Genomic DNA, 22052 nt, shown 5'->3' on the forward strand with positions numbered 1-22052 from the left:
TGCTTTAATAGGTACAACTGAATGGGTCTTAAAATAACACAAGTATATGAATTCTGTTGTAAAGTGTAATTCTGTTTTTGCTGCAAAGGCTTGTTACTTATATAAACTTACTGCATTAAACAATACAAGATCTTTGTATGGTATGGAGAAAGTTTCATGAAAAGTGCTCAGGTTAACTTGAGGAATAATTTAGTGTTGGTAAACAATACCTATATTGTTGTGTGAGTGGTTCTTTTAATAATTCATGGAGGTAACCAGCTGCCAGTGCAGACACATAATCCAGTTCTGCATGTTAAGCTTGAATTTAGAGAATCTTCTTGCTTAAATGCTACTAATCTTGCTAATCATGCATTTGAGATTAATGTTTACTCTGTATAAATTGAAGATTTAAAATATGGACAGTGTGAAAGTAGCTGTTCGAGTCAGACCATTCAGTCAGGTGAGTCAAATATACCATTTTAGAAGGAGTTCATAATGCATTTCTATCTTATTTTCAATTGTTGAAAATGGTTTGAGCATATCTGTCTTTCCAGGCTGACTATTGCTAACTTGTAACATATGTGTGGGTGTAAATAACAAGTATAAAGCAAATATGAAAACCACAAGTGTGGAAACACAAGTACATTTATTTTCTCCGAGACCAGTTGCACCACTTACAAAAGAATAACTGTAAACACTTTTGTTTGTATAAACAGGACTTTTTCTTGCGTGTTAAATACATGCATTACATGTTAAACAGTGATTTATATGTAATTAGTACACATACTTCATTTTTATATTATTATTATCTAATTTAATATGCAGTATATTCCTTTCATAATGTGGTTAACTTGTTATAGGAACAAAGCTGGCAATGGTTACATTACTGCAGTCTTTTGTTGATGTAGTATTAATGGAGAAAGAAAATGCAGATGCACTAGAGTTGTATTTTTTAATTAGCAGCTTACGGACAGTTTCTGAGTCAGATATCAAAGATGGGAAAGGTCATTAACAACAAACTTATTTGTTCTAATTACTTAGAAATGCTGAGTGACCTTAAAAGTCTGCTGTTTTTGCACAATTTAATCTTCAAATCGAAGCTTTACAAACTGCATTTTTTTCCTTTTATTTCATTTGCGTACGTCGGAGTTCTTACACTTTTTGTCACTTGCAGCAATGGAACTTAACAGTCTGAGCAATAATGCAAAACCTGATTGCAGCAAATAATTAACTGAGCCTTGCAAGCAAAAGATCTGTCTTTCTGCAGCTGTCTCTTGGTTGATGCCAGTTGTACATAATGTAGTGATTGCTATTAGAAGATGAAAGGTTTTTAATCCTCGCAGTGCCCTTTTTGATTCACTGAAGTAGGACATACAAAATTGAACTTGGCTGGTTTTACTTGCAAAGCACTTTCTTTCTGCAATGAAGATATGAAAGACTGCCTAAAGTTAATGAGAGATATTACCCTGCCTAGTTACTGCTCATGGCTCTTAAGTACTTAGCTGGACAGACATTCATTAAAACTTCCTGGGAACCCTGTCCCTGTCATTGATATTTTTGTGTGTCGTAAGTATTCCCAGGTATATTGACCTGAAGGAAAGCCTTGTCTAGGCAATTCCAGAAATCCAGAGCCTCTTCCTTTATGTGATGGGCCTGCTTGAGCATCATTCTGGATCAACCACACTGCCACAGAAAAGCACACAAGCAGTCACCTCTGTTTTTGTACTGTGTGATTTATCGGTACAGCTCTGCCATAAAGTCCTGTCATAGCTGTGTATACAACCTTGCCTTTCCCCACAAATGGGGTGATAATATTGGATGCAAACGTCTGCTACCCCAGTGCTGAACTTCATGTGCTCATTATTAGTTTCACTTTCTGGGGATGTACACATGGCATCTGGCAGTTTCATTGTACATCCTTGGAAATAACTCTGAAAACTCTGGATACTTACTGTTACTCTTCAAGGACATCGAGGTGAAGTAGCAATGTCCTGACCTTGGTTCAAACCCCTAGCCTAATTGGCCAATTTGGGCACTTCCAGCATCTCTTATGTGCTGCTTGATGCCACAAGTCAGCTCCCTTTATGCTTCCTGACTTGTGGTATGACCTAAAAGTAGGTAAGTCCAACACCAATCTATTAGACTCCACAGCATGGTATTAACAAACAGGGACTATTGGAAGAATGAGTCCCTGCTCATCAATACCATGCTGTGGTATGGTATCAATGATCAGGATGTTGAAGAGCAGGGACTCATGGGAAATGTGTTGTTTGTAATAGGTAACTATGTCTTCTGTTTGTGAGAAGAAGCCTTCTCAGAGAAGGTGCCATTGTTCAAAGTCACACACATTTGTATATTTGTAGTTCGGCTATGCTTTTGTTCCTACTCACTCCCATTACTTTAGGATATTAACATCTGCTGTTATCACTTGTTCACAAAGCTACCCTAGCTTGTAAGATTTCAGTGTTCCCCTTTCACTTTTAATGCAGCACTCTGCTCATTTATATAGCATTACAATTCATACATATTTGAAATATTTTGCTACCCCATCTGAAACCTAAAAATGTAGGCAGTGATAATAAAACTCATCTATGTCCCTAACTGGGGAAGAGGTAATATGCAGCCCCCAAATGGCCTTCACTTTCAAAAAATAAATACTATCCAAGATGTTTTATAGGAACATTATATCTGGTTATGTATTCACTATTAATGACATCTGTATTGCACTGAAAAACAAAACTGTGTTGCATTTGCCAGGTTAATGACGTTTCATATATTCTGTAGAAGGTAAGGTTTTGATAGGAGGATAAGAAAGATGGTTGACTGCTTTTCTTTTGGTCATGTGGCATGTGTGCTGTTGTAACAATCACTCCACTTATGGAAAAAAACAAGTACTTCAACTATTTAAATGGAATAATACAGATGGATATCAAAGGATCTGCAAAATGTTCTTGCACTCTATAGAAAAATGGATAAAAGAGATAAAAATGTTATATAATCCACATCAGGAAAATTTATATAGCATTAAACTTAATAAGGCCCTACTATGTTAAAGCCTCCCCAACAGCACCACTGTCTTGTGTCCTAATAGTGGGGACTCAGTCTCAATATCCACTCAGGGGCGATCTGGTGTGGGTAACTGGCGGCATCTCCACAGGCATAAGGGGTGCTTAGGTATGTATTAATGTTTATTTTAACCAAATTCCCCTGGTGGTTACTTTTCCACCGACATCACTGTGAGGGCTGCTTATGTTCCCTCAGTGTCCTTGCACGAGGGCTCGTTTGCATGTGAGGACTGCAGCTACCATTAGAGCACATCTCTCCTGACTGGCTACTTCATTTACTGCTCTGTGCAACCTCCATGGCATGCATCCAGAGCAAAGGAAACATCCAGTTGGGCAGCTTCCACCCAGGATAGGTACTATCCCTCCACTCCTGCTTTCCCATCAGTCACCGGAGCTGCTACTAGAGTCTGGGACATGTGGGTCATAGCTACAGCTTTATTTCCCTGCAATCGTTTCCTGATTTACAATCATTTGCTGCCCCAGCATTTCTGACAAAATATTCTGTAGGTAATTTTTAAAATGTGCCAACTAGTTACATTCACAAAAACATGTTCTCTTTTATCTCTTTTTCTTATCAAACCTCCCGCGTCTGCTATCTACCAGAGAGAAAAATTCTCTGAAGTCTGCTTGAGTTATAACACTGCCTACACAAACACTTCCGTTCAAACATGCTAAGCATTCCAGACTTTGGTGCATACTTGGGAGTCATTTGGATGTCTTAGGATCATAGGAAGTTACTAGGCTAATGGCCCTAGGGCCCTTACAAGCCTGGCCAAGTCCTAATGTTTGCTTTGTATATTGCCTTTCAGTTCTCTCTTCCTAATCTTTTCTAACAACCATCAATTGATTATTGTAGTTATCATGTAATATTTTATATGTCCTACTAATTATCCTTTTTTAACAGCAGCCTTTGTTTTTGACTCAATTAAAAATGCAACCGGAGCTGGTCTTTCACTTAACACTCCCCTATCCCTTTCTCTTTGCCTATACTCTGCTATTAATCCCTGGCAGGGAAGACAGTGTGTAACCTGCAGTTCCTATTTTCTATGCCCCTAATTGTAGTCATCCCCATTGGTCAATCTCATTTCTCCATTCCTGTGTTAGAATACATTTTACTGCTTTATAAATATAATATTCTGTATGGCTGTTGTTATTCTCCTTAAGGACCTGCATTCCAAATCCTACTCAGTCCTTATTTGCTGAACTCCCCTGATTTTATCATCATGCCTTCCCACTTTGATAGGTTACTGTCTGTTTGTGTTATGTGAGCCTTAACTGCATAACTCTAAAGTATTGCTTTAAATCAGGTCATTATAAACCACTTGGCTCTACAGGGAGAATCAACTTATCTCACTTAACTCTTGCCAACTTCCCTTCCAAAATACATTTCTTCTATTCTTTATTAGTTATGGTACACAACATCACCTCTGCTTGATAAAAATATGCCCGACCTGTGCATATAACTAAAGGGACTAGGGACCGTTGCACTGCTGGTATCTTATTATCTATGTCCGTAAACAAGAATTCCCAACATTTTAGTTTTTATGTAATCTTGTGTTTAGTCCCTTTCCACTTATTCTTAGCTGTCATAATAGAATCCTTTTAAGCCATACAACTAAGTACATCTTATCTTATGCCAATTGATATGAGTATTGTTGAACAAATTGCTTTGTGGGTACATAGTTTACAGCTACAGCCCTTGCTTTATCTTCATTTATTTTATATCCTGAAAAGACATAAATCTGTCTCAGAATATTCCACAACACTGAAATGCCCTTTTCTGGATTTGTCAAGTGCATAATAACATCATCTGCAAATAAAGCTAACTTTTCTTGATTACCTTGATAAAAAAAAATGAATCTGATTTTACTGTATTTGTGTTTCCTCCTACTTTACTTTTGCCTCTTCTTAAAAGTACTCAGTTTTATTTATTCTGCTGCACTTACTGCTGCTTGGTAGTAGCCTGATTAAATTGTAACTGTTATTCTAAGTCTTTTGGTTTAAGCACTTGGGCTTCATACTGGTTGTTTTACATTAAGGTTTGTGGTCTGCACTGTTGTGGCAGGACAGGTAGCTTACATCCTTCTAAGCTGGGAATTGCTGATTGAAAGCTCAGTGTCTGCTATTCTGAAAGTGTATTAGTTCTGGTTTAAGCACTTGGGCTTCAGGCCAGTTATTCTACATTAAGAAGGTTTGTAGTCTGCACTCTTCTGGGAGGAGAGGCTGGATTCTACCCTTCTGAGCTAGGAATTTCTGGTCACAGGCTTATTGTGCCTGCTTATTCGAACAGTTTCTTTCTGAAATTGGTGCACCTTGTTGCTGTAGTATAGGACCAAATTCAGGCCTGCTGAATCTAGCTTTGTTTGTATAACTTGAGCACTGATCCAGGCCATCTTTTTTGGAGAAGGTTCCCCTGCACCCTAGTAGTGGGAGTGTGCAGTTAGAACTTGTCTAATTGAAGACTGCTGGAACAGGGCTCAGTTTTGAGTTTTTTTCTGGTTAATTGGGTAACTTGTTTAAATCAGATTGTTCGTTTTCTATTGTTTTATGTATATGTATACATATATATATATATATATATATATATATATATATATATATATATATATATAAAATATATTGCACTTTATTCATCTGCTTTTACTGTATTTGTGTTTCTTCGTACTTTATTACTAGGGGCAATGACTACAACTCTGAAATGAGATATAAGCATCTTTTTATGCGTATTTAAAGTGTTTTTTGATTGCATCTGCTTTATTTTCTGGAAAAAAAAAAAAAAATATATATATATATATATATATATATATATATATCTATATATATACTTGTTTCCCGCCTTTCTAAGCTAGTATAGTCCAGTTTTTAGGTTAGTGCTGAATTCAGGGCTGTGTTATAAATCTCTGTGTTTGCCCATACCTTACTTGGATAGAAGGAAGTTTCTCTGTTCACCTGTGAGAGAGGGGAGCTTTGAGCAGCCTATCTGTCCCTGGAGGAGTGGTTGCAGCCCAGAAAGTAGTAGTTTATTGGCCATTTTGGGCTAATTTCTATCTCTTTCATTTCCCTGCTATAAAAAAACGCATTTGCCCGGTTTTGTGCACCGGGCAGTGCCAGTTAGCTAGGGTATATCTATTCTCGGCTCCACAAAGTCTCCTCTTCAAATTTTCCCTTTTAACTTTCAACTTAAGCACTCAAGCCATTCATTTCTCAGCTGGTACTTGCTCAAAACTCATAGCAAGCACTTATAAACCCTAGCACTACAGAAGGACAAGGCTCTCTGTTCGGCCTTACCAGCCATTCAGTAAAACAGTTTACTGTACTTATCCAGGCATGTCCAAAGGGAAGTTTCAGGTGTACTCTCCAGTCCAACTGGTGAATCTGGGCATTTTGAGGCAATGTTACAACTAACTGCCTCATGTACACAGACAACTCTCTCCTCCTACCACCAAACACTAATACATGCGAGAGATGCAATTATACAGCCAAACTAGAGGCTAAGCTCTCTCATCCCAAGACTGGATCAGACAGTCAAGAGGAGAAGGGAAATGCTAGCATCACACCACCAGTCTCACATAGACCCATTAACCCAGCACCGGCAAAAAAACACGTAATTACACGAAAACATACTTGGAGGCTCTAAATAAAAATCTGCAAAAGCAACAAAGCCCTCCAAAGCAGACATCCAAGCAACCTCCACCCACAAACACAAACCATGAAACACATACTTGACAAAACCAGTGTGCCACGCAATCACAGCCCTCAAGGCAAAATAACATACCCAACATACTAGTAATAGGTAAGTCTATAGTCAGGCACACTGACGTCCCACTCACTAGGCTGAATAAACAGAAGGTTACTGTTAGCTGCCAGTTGGGTACCAGGATCCATCACATAACACAAGCACTCAGGTCACTCCAGAACAAGTACAAATACGACTCTGTCACTGTCCATGTTGGTGTGAATGACCTGAGCCATACCTCCCTGGACTACATGAAAAGAGACATGGAAGAGCTCTCTGATCACATAGCCCAGGCTGGTATGACCCTGACCCTGAGTAGCATCCTGCCCTCACCAAGAATGATATCACGGTATAAAGAAAAAAAATATTAATTTCAGCAATTGGCTAAGTTTCTGGTGTCATTCAAAGGGGATCCAGTGTCTGTCTGACTGGGATGACATGCTCGACAAGCCACTCTGCTTTGCTAGAGACGGCTTGCACCTATCACCCTTAGGCTTTCGAATACTGGCCAAGTCTCTTGCCACCCCCATAGTGCCTTTTTTAGGCAAGGCTCAAAAGACAAACCCATCACCATAAATAGCACACGTAACAAAAATCTGAGGGTAATACTACTCAACGCCAGAAGTCTAAACCTTAAAATGCACGCACTCGAGGCACTCCTCAGTATGGAGAAAATCGATATATGTGCAGTAATGAAACCTGGTTTACGGCTTCAGAGAGCACCCCAGCACTACCAGGCTACAACTAATACTATACATTTCAGCCACAGAACCCAGACTGAAATACAAACGGCAGGGGAGTATCCATATTCATCAAGGATACCCACACCTCCAGATTAGTGGCACAGCATGATGCTTCAGAGATTATCCACGTGCAACTAACAACAGGCAAAACTGCATTTCAAATTGTAGCTTGCTACAGATCACCCACCATGTCCCAGGACCCCCATTCCGCATTTCTGGAAACAATGGGTAACATAAAGGTCCTACCAAACACCCTAATATTGGGTGATTTCTACTACCCAAACATTAACTGGGAGAACTACTCAAGTACTAACTCCCTTGCCCAACATTTCCTAGAATTTATCAACTCAAATGCCCTGGAACAACTGGTCAACACTCCCACCAGAGGTGAAAACATATTGGACCTGGTCATCACCAACATGGGTGACCGGTGTTCCACACCGGAGGTCAGCCCCTCAATGGTTAGATCTGATCTTAAACAAATCACTTTGAATATCCACATTCTGCCCCCACCCCCGGACAAGGAAACCACCGTGAAAAACTTTTCAAAAGCAAACTTCACGTTACTTAAGACGGAGGTGGAAAGTTTCAAAGCCCCCATGCTAAAGGATAATGCTGTCCAAGCTGCTAAATCCTTTACTAATGCATTCTATGATCACCTACAAGAATGCATGGATCATGCTATCCCAAGCAAAACCAAGACTCACTCCACCAAGAAAAGGAAACCAGTCTGGTGGACCCCTGCCATAAACAAGCTATACAATAGAAGGAGGAAACTAGTACAGAAAAGAGTAAAATCCCAAGAAGGGAAGACATCCCTGATCAGTATCAGCAAGAAACTACGATCCCTCATAAAATCGTCCAAGGCGAGCTTTGAAAGGAAACTTGCCAAGGACTCCAAAGATAACCACAAGGCATTCTTTAGCTATGTCTAGAATCTAAGTGCCAATGCTCAGATCTGCTCAGAATTAGTGCAGAATGGCACAAAATACACTGAACCAACTGATATTGCCAACATCCTGGCAGACAGGTTCAGTGCAAACTTCACCCCCCTCTCACCCCTAAAAGGGCCCATAACCATACGAGAAGAATGTAGAGCCCCTGAAATCACAGACACTCAGGTTAAAATAGCCCTCTCCAAAGCCAAAAACACAGCATCAATGGGACCGGACACTGTCCCAGGCTGCGTCTTACACAAGCTCAAAGACAAACTAACCGTTCACCTAAACACACTGTTCAAACTCAGCCTCTCCACAGGCTACATACCCATAGAGTGGTGCACTGCAATGGTTATTCCACTCCACAAAGGTGGAGCCACAACAGACCCCGGGAACTATCACCCTATAAGCCTGACTAGCTTGGTCTGCAAGGCTATGGAGCGCATCATCATGGAACTCATTGACAAAGACATTGGGAACCTCCAAACACTGGACCCTACCCAGTTCGGCTTTGTTAAGGGCAGATCATGCCTCCTAAACCTGGTGGACTTTTTTGAGACAGTTACCAAGGCTATAGACGAGGAGAAGGTGGTACACACAGCCTACCTAGACCTCACAAAGGCCTTTGACACCATTCCCCATTCTGGTATTATAGACAAGCTCACCAGCCTGAACATAAACCCCCATGTCACAAGATGAGTTGCCAACTGGTTCATGGACAGAACACACATGGTGAGAGTTGCGGGAGCTAGGTCTGACCCTAAACCGGTTACAAGTGGCATTCCCCAGGGCTCAGTCCTAGGACCACTCCTGTTTGGCATATACTTCTCAGATGAACAGACAAGCACAGGAGGACTATGGCTGACCAAGTTCGCAGATGACTGCAAACTAGGGGCTATAATTGACTCACCAGCTGACACAGACATCCTCCAAAAGGGTCTCACTGAGATGGATACCTGGTGTCAAAATCATGGCCTCAAGCTAAATGCCAAAAAGTGCATAGTTATTCCCTTTGGAAATAACAAAGTACCCACAAACTACCACATAGGTGGTAGTCCCCTAAATACGGAAACCGTAATAAGGGATCTGGGGACCCAAGTAGATAGTAATCTCTCCTTTGATAATCACATTGCCAAAGTGGTTAGAAAATCCTTCTATGTGGCCCACCTAATCACAAAAGGGTTTGCATCCAGATCAAAAGATACAATTGTGCCCCTCTACTCATCACTCATTAGACCCATCATAGAGTACAACGCCCCATTTGGGGTGTACCTTATAAGACACCTGCAAACGCTGGAAAGACCACAGAAGTACCTCACCAGGAGGATCACTGGCCTCAAACAGATGCCCTATGCAGCTCGACTGAAGAAACTCCAGATGTACTCGGTTGCATACCGCCTGCTCAGAGGTGATCTCTGCCTGACATACAAGGCCATGTCCAACCCAGAATTGATGGACATGCTCCACCTAAAGAAAACATTATCCCCTCGAGCCACACGCTCTAGGGATCTAAACCTCACCACAACAATAAATAGGATGTGTTGGAGGGATAGATTCCTGTCCCAGAGACTTCCCATGCTTTGGAACAAGATTCCAATCTACATTAGGCAGAGCTCCTCGCTAGCACTCTTCAAGGGAACCTTGACAAGTGGATGGGAAACAGAAAGTTTACCCCGGGGATCACTTCAGTGGCTGTGCTGGACAGAGGCACAGGGAGCTAATCTAAGGGGGTGGTGAAAGCCAACACATTCTGGATAGGCTTATAAATGCCTTCGGGCAGATAGCCTAGTACCTACCTATGAAACATTCCAGTTATATCCTTGAATTTCGAAGTCCTTTATTTTTTTTTCAACGTTCTGTTCAAACACAACTAGTTGCTAGGAGCCCTTCCACCTTAATTCCTGCCCCTGACTCTTCATATAGCCTAATTAACTGTATTGTTCTACAAGAGAATGCAAAGGTGAACATTGTCTTACTCATAAAATCCCACCTAATTCTATTGGATGCCTTCTCTGCATCAAGACCCACCAAAACAGCAGCGTTTTCTTGCACTCTACTTCCCTCTGGATTGTTATTTTATTAATATTGTGAAATGCTTGCCTCCCCTTCACTAAATCAGTTTTGGCAATTCCTTTGAGACTATCATAGCTAGAATAGACAAAGACTTTACAATCATGTTTTAAGAATGAAATTGATCTATATGAAACTGGGTGTAATGTTCTTTGGTAATACAAGCATCACAGCTTACATCACAAATGTTAGGACTGTCCTTTTTTTAATATTGCTTAACAACTCCTCCCAGATCATTATTAGTTTCTTCTCTCCTAATTTCCAAACTTCCACAGAAATACCATCTCGCCCTGGAGCACTCTATGTTAATTGATTATCCATCACCATTTTTATTTTGTACCTTCCTATGTTAACATTAAATGTCGAGCCTCATCTTTCTCTAACCTTGCTAAACTTAAGTCTTTCATATATACTTCCATTTATGCCTTTTCTTTGTTTCCCAATTCTTCTGCTTTATAAAAATGTCCATAAAATTTCAGAAATATCTCCCATACCGCTATAAGATTTCTGATTTGCTTTCTTCTCTTAGGCTCCCTATGTTTAGCCAAAAAATATTTAATTTTCTGTTGCCTAAGTCATTATGCTAAGAGTTTTTGTGCTCTGGAGTTGTTATCAAAAACACCTGCTTAATAGGAACCTTTCTAAATTCATGCATAGTAACCAAATGCTTATTTTCCTTTCAGCACTTAGCAATTATTCAGTTTTTGTTCTGTGAGATTCCTATTCCCCTATAATACTTTATCTTTGACAACTTAAATAATTCCTATTACTTCTTTTCCATATCTGTTTCAAACATACTTATGACATATTTTTAAACCTCATTTACATTTTCTCCCACTCTCTAGCTATCCCTTCTGAAGAAATGTCCATCTCCCATAATAACTTTCAAATCAGTTCCAATACCCATTCCTTAAATTCCTCTCATTTTAACAAATAAGTAGGAAAACAGCAGCATCGTCTCATTTTACTTTGTCCTGCATCTTCATCTTAGTCTTTATTTGCGCATGATGTTTAATGGTTATTGGATATGTTTCAAAGCTTTTGATGAAATGCACACGCTACTGTGAAATGCAATGTCTTTCTAGTTTAGCCATTGCATTGTACCTTGAAAAATAATATCTAAAGTCTGTCTAAGTTCCTGCTAGTAAACTCACATCTTCCATACCAAATATTATGACATATTTCTTCAGAGACCTATCCTCATTTCTTACTTTCCCTTTTAGAACTCCTTGATACATCTTCACCATTACAAAGCAGGTTCCAGTCCTCATCCATAAATAATATTCCCTGCTGAAAGTTAATTATTTATCCGAAAATTCTCTTAAGCTCTATAACAGTTGCTTTAGGTAGAACAAATACATATCCAGTGTAATCCTCTGTCCCTGCTAATAGCTCATTATCATAAATCTACCATTATTGTATTTTTTTCTTCTTTTATAAACTTTTGAAGCCCATCTTGCAAACATTATTTTACCCCCCCCATTTTCCTTTTGTTCATGATACTGTGCTGAATATCTATTCTAAAGTCCTTTATTTCTCAAATTCACTTGCTCATTATCATCCAAATGGTTTCCTGCACCATTGCTACTTGCACACTGCAGTTATTAATATAATGTAATACTCTTTTCTTTTTGCCAGTACCTGCAATGCCATTGACATGCCATGTTAGAATTAATCAGTCATAGTAATAAGAAGAAGCTATTACTTTCACATTTTTTTCATGACGATTCTGTTGAATATATGTTTCTAACTTGCAAATTACATGCACACATTGATGCTATGCAGACTGATCTGGTATGTGGTTGCAACTTCTGATCTCTGTTTGAAACCATGTCACATCTGCCTAGACGTTGTACTTCAGTAAGAACGCTCCGTTAAAAAAAATAACCCCAATCCCTTTAAAGTCATAGCAAACACATAGAACTATATATACTTTCCAAAAATGGAAGTTAGACCTCCATATAGGGCTGTCTGCCCCAAATAGATTGCTACACTGACAGGCTCCACCTATTCTAAAGTTAGATTTAATCTTGCCGAACATACATGCTACAGCCTGTCTTCCCTTGTGCTGATAGTATATACGCTTTTCCTGTCTGTATTTCCCTCCCAGATGTGAAAAAAAGACCTGCATGCTCTCTCTCTCTCTCTCTCTCTCGATTCCTGTATCTGCAGTCAAAATTGATAATATTAGTCCATACTTCCACCTGTATAAAAACAACAGCATATATATATTTTGAAACATGTTATATGAACTGTGATGATGTGAGATAGTGCCAGCTGTGTCAGAGTAGGACAGTACATATGTAACATATGACAGCATAGCTAGCTGGAGTTTTGTAAAGAGTTATATGTCATTCAAATATCAAACTGATTTGTACAGATGTTTGTGTTAAAAATGTATTTGTAAAGCTGCTTGTGTTAAAAATGTACCAACAGTGTGTTCTGTTGGACAGAAAAGAAATAGAAATATGCAAGTATGTATGTCAGGTTGTATTGTTGTAATGCTGAAATGTATATATTTTAATAGAGGATACCGGAAGGGAAGGGGTTAAGCTCAGCCTAGCCAACCTTAAGAAAAATAGCCTGAAATTAGATGACTTGGTCTAGGCCATAAAGATTCTATCTCTGAGGTCTGAATGCAGCCAGAGAGGCAATGTCTGTGAAAAGCCTTTCTTCAGGAAGAGTAGAAGTGTTGGAATTGTTTTATAGCTTCCAAATGCTGTATTAAGCCTTTAGCTAAAGTTCTATGTGTGTATTGTGACACATCTGTGCCACATCCTGGCTCATTATCTACTGAAGGGGTAGTGTGGGAACCACAGAGACTGGTGACCAGATGTGATGTCATCCTGTAGCCAGCACTGAAATTGTATTTAGATACCATTGAAAGATGTGATAGTAGCACTCAGCACTCTGTTTTCTGGGACCTGACAAGTCACACTCATCCACCTGCATCTTGCCTTTCTCTAGCAAGTAAGTAGGGAACAGTAATTCTTCAGTCAGTTAGGAAAATGTAGTGAGATTAGCTAAATGCTATTTTTTTTGTATCTGAGTCTTTCCATCTGTGTTCTTTTTTATATTTCCTGTGATTCAAACTCTGGTGTTTTGTAAACAGATATTCAGTATTTTCATGTTTTCTATTTTATTATTTAATTATTAAATATATCTATATTTTTCATTGTGGCTGTTTTTTTTTTAGAAAATATTTAACGTATTTGTATTTATTTAGTGCACTGTGGCTCCACATTCCTGAAAATCTTGCCTCTTGGTCAAACATTACCATCTGTATAAGTATTAATTTTACTAAGAGTAATTGGGTACCCTGGCAAGAGCCTTAGAGTGGCTGGCTTTGTGGGTGATCTGGTAGCAGTGGCAAAGCAGGTAAGCTGTGCCAGTCTTTCACAGGTGTGCGTGTGTGTGTGTGTGTGTGTGTGTGTGTGTGTGTTTGTGTATATATATATATATATATATATATATATATATACATATACACGGAGAGCACTGATTCTGCAGAGAGGGTGGTGGAGGACTTGGCATGGAATACCTGGCTAAGGGCGTAACTCTATAGCTGTGTCAGTTAGGTCTTATTTAGAGTCTGGAGAGAAATCCCAGTTCACGACTGGAGTGTGCATTTCCTATGTGCTCTTAGGTGAAATTGCACTTGGTGCAGAGAACTGCATCTGGAAATGATACGTGTGTCCATTTTTTTTTCTCAGTGAACATTCCCACTGGTGGTAGTGGTGAAGACTGAGGCTCCTTGATCACTGGCCCAGGGAAGGGACGTTACTTGAACAATACACTTTTACATCTCCCCTTATCAGCACAATATCTCAACATTATATTGCTCATATTTAGCCTTTATTTTGTTACAGTATATATTATGGATATGTCAAAGTCAAGAAATAGTTATTTCTTATTTTAATATCACTAGTAGAAACAGCAGTCACTGAAAAGACTCATCATATCACATTAAAATCTCTGTATAGTTTATAGAACTACTTTACAGTATGACATACAGTTTACTTCAAGACATTTACTTTTCAAATTTGATAAGAACAAAAACATTTTTACTAACAGTTACAGCTTCATTCTCTTCATTGTCCTTCTAAACATTAATGGCCCATTAGGTGTTATGCTTTAGATTCCTCCCACCAATTTACCACACTGAATAAACTTCAAGGGCCATATTCAATAACACCTACACTAAATGTACACGATCTGTATTCAAGAACATTTCTACCACATTTTTGTGCTTTCTATTCACTCAGAAAGATTATACTAAGTATACATGTAGTCTGCACTTTGTGATAACCTTTATGAATCTCCCTCACTATTTAAAGCTGCAAGAAAATCAGTAGGAAAATCTAAATTAGGAGGAAAAAGGTGTGAGTTATGCTTGTGTTGTCTGTTTACTCAGAAAGGTGTACACAGTCTAGGTGTTAATGAATCAAGCAAATCGTTTTAGCCACTTCTTCCAGAAGCACAGTTCTCATGTCAAAACTGTTTGTGTTAATGACACTTTACAATTCACTTTCATATTGAACAGACACGCTTTCCTTTAATCAAAGCATCACAATTTGAGTGCAAAAACTGAATGAACTGCACAGAACAGAAGCCTAGAATTCAGTAAAGTACTATTATATAAATGCAACCAGCAAAGAAAATTCCAAGTTCTATTATAGGTGTTTCTCTCACTGCTACATATACAGTTAAGCTTAATATCTTAAAACCAACAATCTCAGCATTTGAATTTTACATCTTATGATACAGAAGTGTATAATTTACTAGTGCACTATTACACAAGTGCAGCCAGCAAATACACGTCCAAGTTCTGTGTTCAGACAGGTGTTTCCTGCTTTTTGTTTTTCTATCATTCGTACAGCTCCATTGGAGCTTAATAACTTACAGTAAACAGTCCCAGTGTTTGAAATTTATATGTTTTGTGAAATGGATATTGTTCAGATGGCTCTCCTCTAGAACATTGTTACTGAATGAAGGCTTTTAGAGAGATACAATAAACAGAAAAATCACAGTTATCTTAGTGGTTCCCCACTGGTGAGTAATCTGTGGGACCTCCTTCCTGCCAGGATTCCTGCATCCATATGCATCACTGTATCTCACTAACATTACTTCTGCCTTTATCACACCACTTAGTTACCTCAACCCATCAACAAGGTCATGGGTTAAAAATTATTAAAATAGTGTAATTCTATTTCCTTACAATGAAGTTCAGAGAATTATACCAGTGATTCATAATCCTAACAGCCAAGTCCACTATAACTTTAGGGTACCTGCACATATTATGAATAAAAGCAGATTCTGAATATAGAGAAATAAACAAACAATGAGTAGAACATATAGTAAATACTGATGAAAATGTTCCATTGAACAAATATCTCATCTAAATGCAACATTTGATGAAGTCCCTTGATGTACTGATAAATAGATGGGCACAATTTTGATATGTTGTGGAAGTTTTCTGGTAAAAACAGAAAAACAGTAATCAATATCGTCAGATATGATCATCCAGAAAATATTTTATTGTTCTGTAATTAATAACTTCCTTACCACTACCACTCTATGCCTAGTTTCTGAGTTTCTCCAAACGGGAGTACATGGCTTTGCATTTTTCAGCAGTAAAAACTTCCTGATTCCATTGTCTGATATTTTGTTAACCTCCATTTCAGAAGAGCACTTTTTGGGCAGTGAGTTAAGTCATACTCTGATTTCCTCTCATGTCTATTATTCTGAACATATTGTATATGCTGTTTTATCAGTGGTTATAAAAGTTGTACATACTGACTTTCAGTAACTTGTACCTGCCTTTGGCAAAGGAAGGTCTGAAAAGTGTAATTGTGTCTAGACTAGATGACTACTCCCAATTAAACAAACACATAAATAAATGTAACTGATCTGGGATACTATGCTGCACAAATATGCAAATATCTTTACTGGTGTGGAATATGTCTTACATTATAGCAGTGCAACTCCAGAGTACTTAGTAGTAATGTATTGTTTGGAAGTAAGCTTATGCTTTAGACTTAAACAAGTCCATTTCCATTTATTTATTTAAGTGGCCTAATGGATAAAGCATTGGCTTCCTAAGCCAGGGATTGTGAGTTGGAGTCCCATCTGGGGTGACATAATCTTGATACAAGTAGAACTTTTTGTCAGGCCCCAGTGGCCTAATGGATAAGGGATTGGCCTCCTAAGACAGGGATTGTGGGTTTGAGTCCCATCTGGGATGATGTAATCTTGATACAACTGGAACTCTACCCTCTTCAAGCGCAACCTTGATGAGTGGATGAGAAACCACAAATTTGTCCCAGGGGTTCCACCTTTATCCCTCATTGACAGGGGTGAAATGTGCTGACTGAGGTTTCTTTTTTGGGGGGGATAAACTCTTGGCTAGGCTTGTAAGGGCCTCAGGGCCATTAGCCTAGTAACCTCCTGTGATCCTATTTATTTTCTTTGGTCTGTTTAAAAATTAATTTTCAGATTTCACAGTTGCAGTTATTTTGATTTAATTCTTTGCTTCTGGATGCATTCTGGATGCATTCATGGCTTAAACTCTGAGCTTTGGCCAGCTAAGACCTACATGCAATCAACTGGACGTATAAGTGAATTTAAGTAAATCTTTATCTGCACTTTTTTCAAATAATACAGCATTTAAATTGATTTATTTGTGTTGCATTGAATACTATCTAGCTGGAAGTTGTGGCTCTGTTTTTTTCAGTTAATGCTTGTTAGAATTTAGTGCTTGTTAGAATTCCTGCATAGCCAGTGGTAAGTGGGGGTAGTTCACTTCATTGATGTTTGGTTTCTGCCTTATATAAGTGGTACATTTTGGATTATTTTCTGCTTAAACTCTGAGCTTTGGCCAGCTAAGACCTACATGCAATCAACTGGATATATAAGTGAATTTAAAGAAAAGATAAATCCACAGACCACCGGGCTAAATCAAACCGTTTATTGAAACAACGTTGAATGTTAGCGCTTTTGGGTAAAAAACCCTTCTTCAGACATACAGCATTCAGATAAAATAATGATATTTAAAAGACAAATCATCCAATCTCAGAATAAAATCAATAGAACAATTAATGCAGATTAATATAGGGTCTACACCTACTAAGTGTTGGCTTTAAAGGCACCACACCATTAATACATGGGTATCTATTTGCTCCCAATTCAATAATCCATCTAGTTTCATTGTATTCAGTGTTATTCACAATGTCTCCCTTCCTAATATCAGCATGAATATGCTGTAGTGCTTGAAAGACAAAACTATGTCCCTTATAACTTTCTATATGCACCGCCAGTGTATTATGCTTATCTCGTAGTCTTATTGCTGATAAATGTCTTAAAATTCTATCCTTTAACCTGCAGTTTGTGTTGCCTACATAAAATGAGGCGCAGCAAGTGCAGATAGCTAGCTAGATTATATTCTGGGAAAGGCACATAGCCAAAACTCTAGGTACATATTCCTTATGAGTGACAGGGTGTACAAAACAAATATCCTTATTTATAAATTACAAGCCTTACAATGCTGACATGGAAAGGTGCCCGGCATATCATTATCTTTATTAGTACTAACCTTACGATCACAAAGGATCTGCTTAAGGTTTTTGTTTTTCTTAAAAACAAAATTGGGTTGCTCACCTACTAAATATTGCAATGTGTCATCAGTTCTCAATATCTTCCAGTTGTCTCTAATGACATCTTGCACCCATTTAATGTCACTACTATTAGTAATGTGTAAGGGAACAGTAGTAATGTGTTTCTTCCTACTTTATAATGTAAAAGTAATCAATTGTATTTATTTCTGCTTGGTGTAACTATCATTCCAAGCCTTTTGGTTTAAGCAGTTGGGCTTCAGACCCGTTGTTTTACATTAAGAAGGTTTGTGGTCTGCACTATTGTGGCAAGACAGGTAGCTTATATCCTTCTAAGTTGGGAACTGTTGATTGAAGGCTCAGTGTTTGTTATTCTAAAAGTGTATTAGTTCTGGTTTAAGCACTTTGGCTTCAGGCCAGTTATTTTATATTAAGAAGCTTTGTGGTCTGCACTCTTGTAGGATGAGAGGCTGGACTCTGCCCTTCTGAGCTGGGAATTTCTGGTTAAAGGCTTATAGTGCCTGCATATTTGAACTGTTTCTTACTGAAATTGGTGCGCCTTGTTTGCTGTAGCATAGACTAGATCCAGGCCTGCTGAATCTAGCTTTGTTTGTATAACTTGAGCAATAATCTGGGCCTTCTTTTTTGGAGAAGGTTCCCTTGCACCCCAGTGGCAGGAGTGTGCAGTTAGAACTTGTCTGATTGAAGACTACAGGAACAGGGCTCAGTTTTGAGATTTTTTTACTGGTTAATTGGGTAATTTGTTTAAACGTCTTTTCTGATTGCTTGTAGTCATCTAAATGTGTTTTACTTGTATTTTGTACTGTTTGTGGTCATTTAAAGCTGTTTTAAGTGTATTTTTTACTGTTTTTGCCTTATCTTTTAAAAAAAAATGTTTCCTTGTTTCCCACCTTTCTAAGCTAGTATAGTCCGGTTTTCAGGCTAGTGCTGAATTCAGGACTGTGTTACAATTTTCTGAGTTGCCCATACCTTACTTGGATAGAAGGAGGTTTCTCTGTTCATCTGTGAGAAAGGGAGCTTTGAGCAGCCATCTGTCCCTGGAGGAGTGGTTTCAGCCCAAAAGGTAGTAGTTTATAGGCCATTTTGGGCTAATTTCTCTCTCTTTCATTTCCCTGCTGTAAAAACTGCGTTTGTACGGTTTTGCACATCCGGGCAGTACCGGTTGGCTAGGGCTAAATTTATCCCGGCTCCACCAAGTCTCCTCTTCAGTTTTTCCCTTGAAAGTAGTCTAACTCTCAACCTAAGTACTTAAAAAGCATCCTACAGTCCAGCATGTGCTGAGACCTAATAGCAAGAACTAATATACCCCGACACTTGATTGCCCAGCAGGGCAAGGCTCATTATTCACCCCTCGCCAATGAAGCAACTAAGCAGCTCAACCTACTATTCAGGCATGACCAAAGGGCAATTTCAGGTATACTCTTCAGTCCAGCTGGTGAACCTGGGTATCCTGAGGCAATGTTACAACTGCCTCATGTTCACAGACAACCCTCTCCTCCTACCACAAAACATTAACATATGCAAGAGATGCAATTATTTAGCTAAATTGGAGGCTAAGCTCTCTCCCCCCAAGACTGGAACAGGCAGTCATGAGGAGAAGGTTAACACTTGCACCACACCTCCAGCCTCACATAGACATACTAAACCAGCACTGGCAAAAAAATACACATAAATATACAAAATCATACTTGGAGGCTCTAAATAAAAACCTGCAAAAGCATCAGAGACCTCCAAAGCAGACACCCAAAAAACCTGCACCTCCCATCACAAACCAGACAGCACATAAAACACAAAATCAGTGTGCTGCACAATCACAGCCCTTAAGGTGAAATAACATACCTAACACACTAGTAATAGGCGACTCTATAGTCAGACACACTGACATCCCAGTCACTAGGCTGGACAAGGAGAAAGTTACTGTTAGCTGCCTGTCGGGAGCCAGAATCCGCCACATAACACAAGCACTCAGGTCACTCCAGAACAAGTACAAATATGACTCTGTCATTATTCATTTTGGTGTGAATGACCTGAGACATACCTCCCTGGACTACATGAAAAGAGACATGGAAGAGCTCTCTGATCATGTAGCCCAGGCGGGTATGACCCTGACCCTGAGTAGCATCCTGCCCTCACCAAGAATGATACCACAGTATAAAGAAAAAAATGATCAATTTCAACAATTGGCTAAGCTTCTGGTGTCATTCAAAGGGAATCCAGTGTCTGTCAGCCTGGGATGACATGCACGACAAGCCTCATTGCTTTGCAAGAGATGGCTTGCACCTGTCACCCTTAGGCTTTTGAATACTGGCCAAGGCTCTTGCTGCCCCCATAGTGCCTTTTTTAAGCAAGGCTCAAAAGTCAAACTCACCTCAGTAAACAGCACAAATAAAAAATGCGGGTTATGCTACTCAATGCCAGGAGTTTAAATCTCAAAATGCACGCGCTTGAAGCACTCCTCAGTATGGAGAACGTCGACATCTGTGCAGTAACTGAAACCTGGTTCAAGGCTCCACAGAGCACCCAAGCACTACCAGGCTACAACTCATACCACACATTTTGGCCACAGAACATGGACTGAAACACAAAAGGAGGGGGTGTATCCATATTCATCAAGGATACCTACACCTCCAGGTTAGTGGCGCAGCATGATACCTCCGAGATCATCCATGTGCAACTAACATCAGGCAAATCTGCAATGCAAATTGTGGCCTGCTACAGATCACCCTCCATGACCCAGGACCACCATTCTGCCTTTCTGGATACACTGAAAAACATGAAGGTCCTACTGAACACCCTGATATTGGGTGATTTCAATTACCCTACCATTAACTGGGAAAACTACTCAAGTACAAACTCCCAGGTGCAGTGCTTCCTGGAATTTATCAACTCAAATGCCCTGGATCAGCTGGTAAACTCCCCTACCAGACGTGAAAACATATTGGAACTGGTCATCACTAACATGGGTGACAGGTGTTCCACACCACAGGTCAATCCGTCACTGGTTAGATCAGTCCATAAACTAATCACTCTGGATGTCCACAGCACACCACCACCTCCAACCAAGGAAACCACAGTGAAAAACATTTCTATAGCAAACTTCACCTTACTTAAGACAGAGGTGGTAAGTTTCACAGCCTCCACGCTAAAGGATAACAGTGTCCAAGATGCAGGAACCTTTACAAATGCACTCTATGAGCACCTACAAGGATGCATGGATCGTGCCATCCCTAGCAAAACCAAGACTCACTCACCTAAGAGAAGGAAACCAGCCTGGTAGACCCCTGCCATAAACAGGCTATACAATAGAAGGAGGAAACTAGTTCAGAAAAAAAGCAAATCCCAAGAAGGAAAGACATCCCTGATCAGTATCAGTAAGAAACTAAGTTCCTCATAAAATCCTCCAAAGCTAACTTCGAAAGAAAAATAGCCAAGGATTTGAAAGATAACCACACAGCCTTCTTTAGCTATGTCAAGAATCTAAGTGGCAACTCGCAGATATGCTCTGAGCTAGTGCAAAATAGCACAAAATATACTGAACCCACTGATTTTGCCAACATCCTGGCAGATAGATTCAGTGTAAACTTCACCCCCCTCTCACCCCCAAAAGGGCCCACAACAATACCGGAAAAGTGTAGTGTCCTGGAAATCACAGACGCACAGGTGAAAATAGCCCTTTCAAAAGCCAAAAGCACAGCATCATTGGGGCCAGACAGTGTCCCAGGCTGCGTCTTGCACAAACTACAGAACAAACTAAACCCCCACCTAAACACACTGTTCAACCTCAGCCTCTCCACAGGCTATGTGCCTATAGAATGGTGCACAGCAATGGTTATTCCGCTACACAAAGGAGGGGCCACAACTGACTCTGGTAACTATCGCCCCATAAGCCT

At 39.4% G+C, this 22052-nt stretch overlaps 1 protein-coding gene across 1 annotated transcript in view; it reads left to right on the forward strand.

Moving 5' to 3' along the window:
* The first annotated feature begins 394 nt into the window (after window positions 1-394).
* The window catches only part of LOC122792408 (kinesin-like protein KIF28P), a 1102337-nt gene continuing 1080679 nt past the window's right edge, over window positions 395-22052 (forward strand). Inside the window, exon 1 of the mRNA XM_044060197.1 lies at window positions 395-439. Coding sequence (XP_043916132.1) covers window positions 395-439 — 45 coding nt within the window. The remainder of the gene's footprint in view (window positions 440-22052) is intronic.

This window comes from Protopterus annectens, chromosome 1.part2, assembly GCF_019279795.1.
Source record: "Protopterus annectens isolate FY-2018-M chromosome 1.part2, PAN1.0, whole genome shotgun sequence".
Lineage (NCBI taxonomy): Eukaryota > Metazoa > Chordata > Ceratodontiformes > Protopteridae > Protopterus > Protopterus annectens.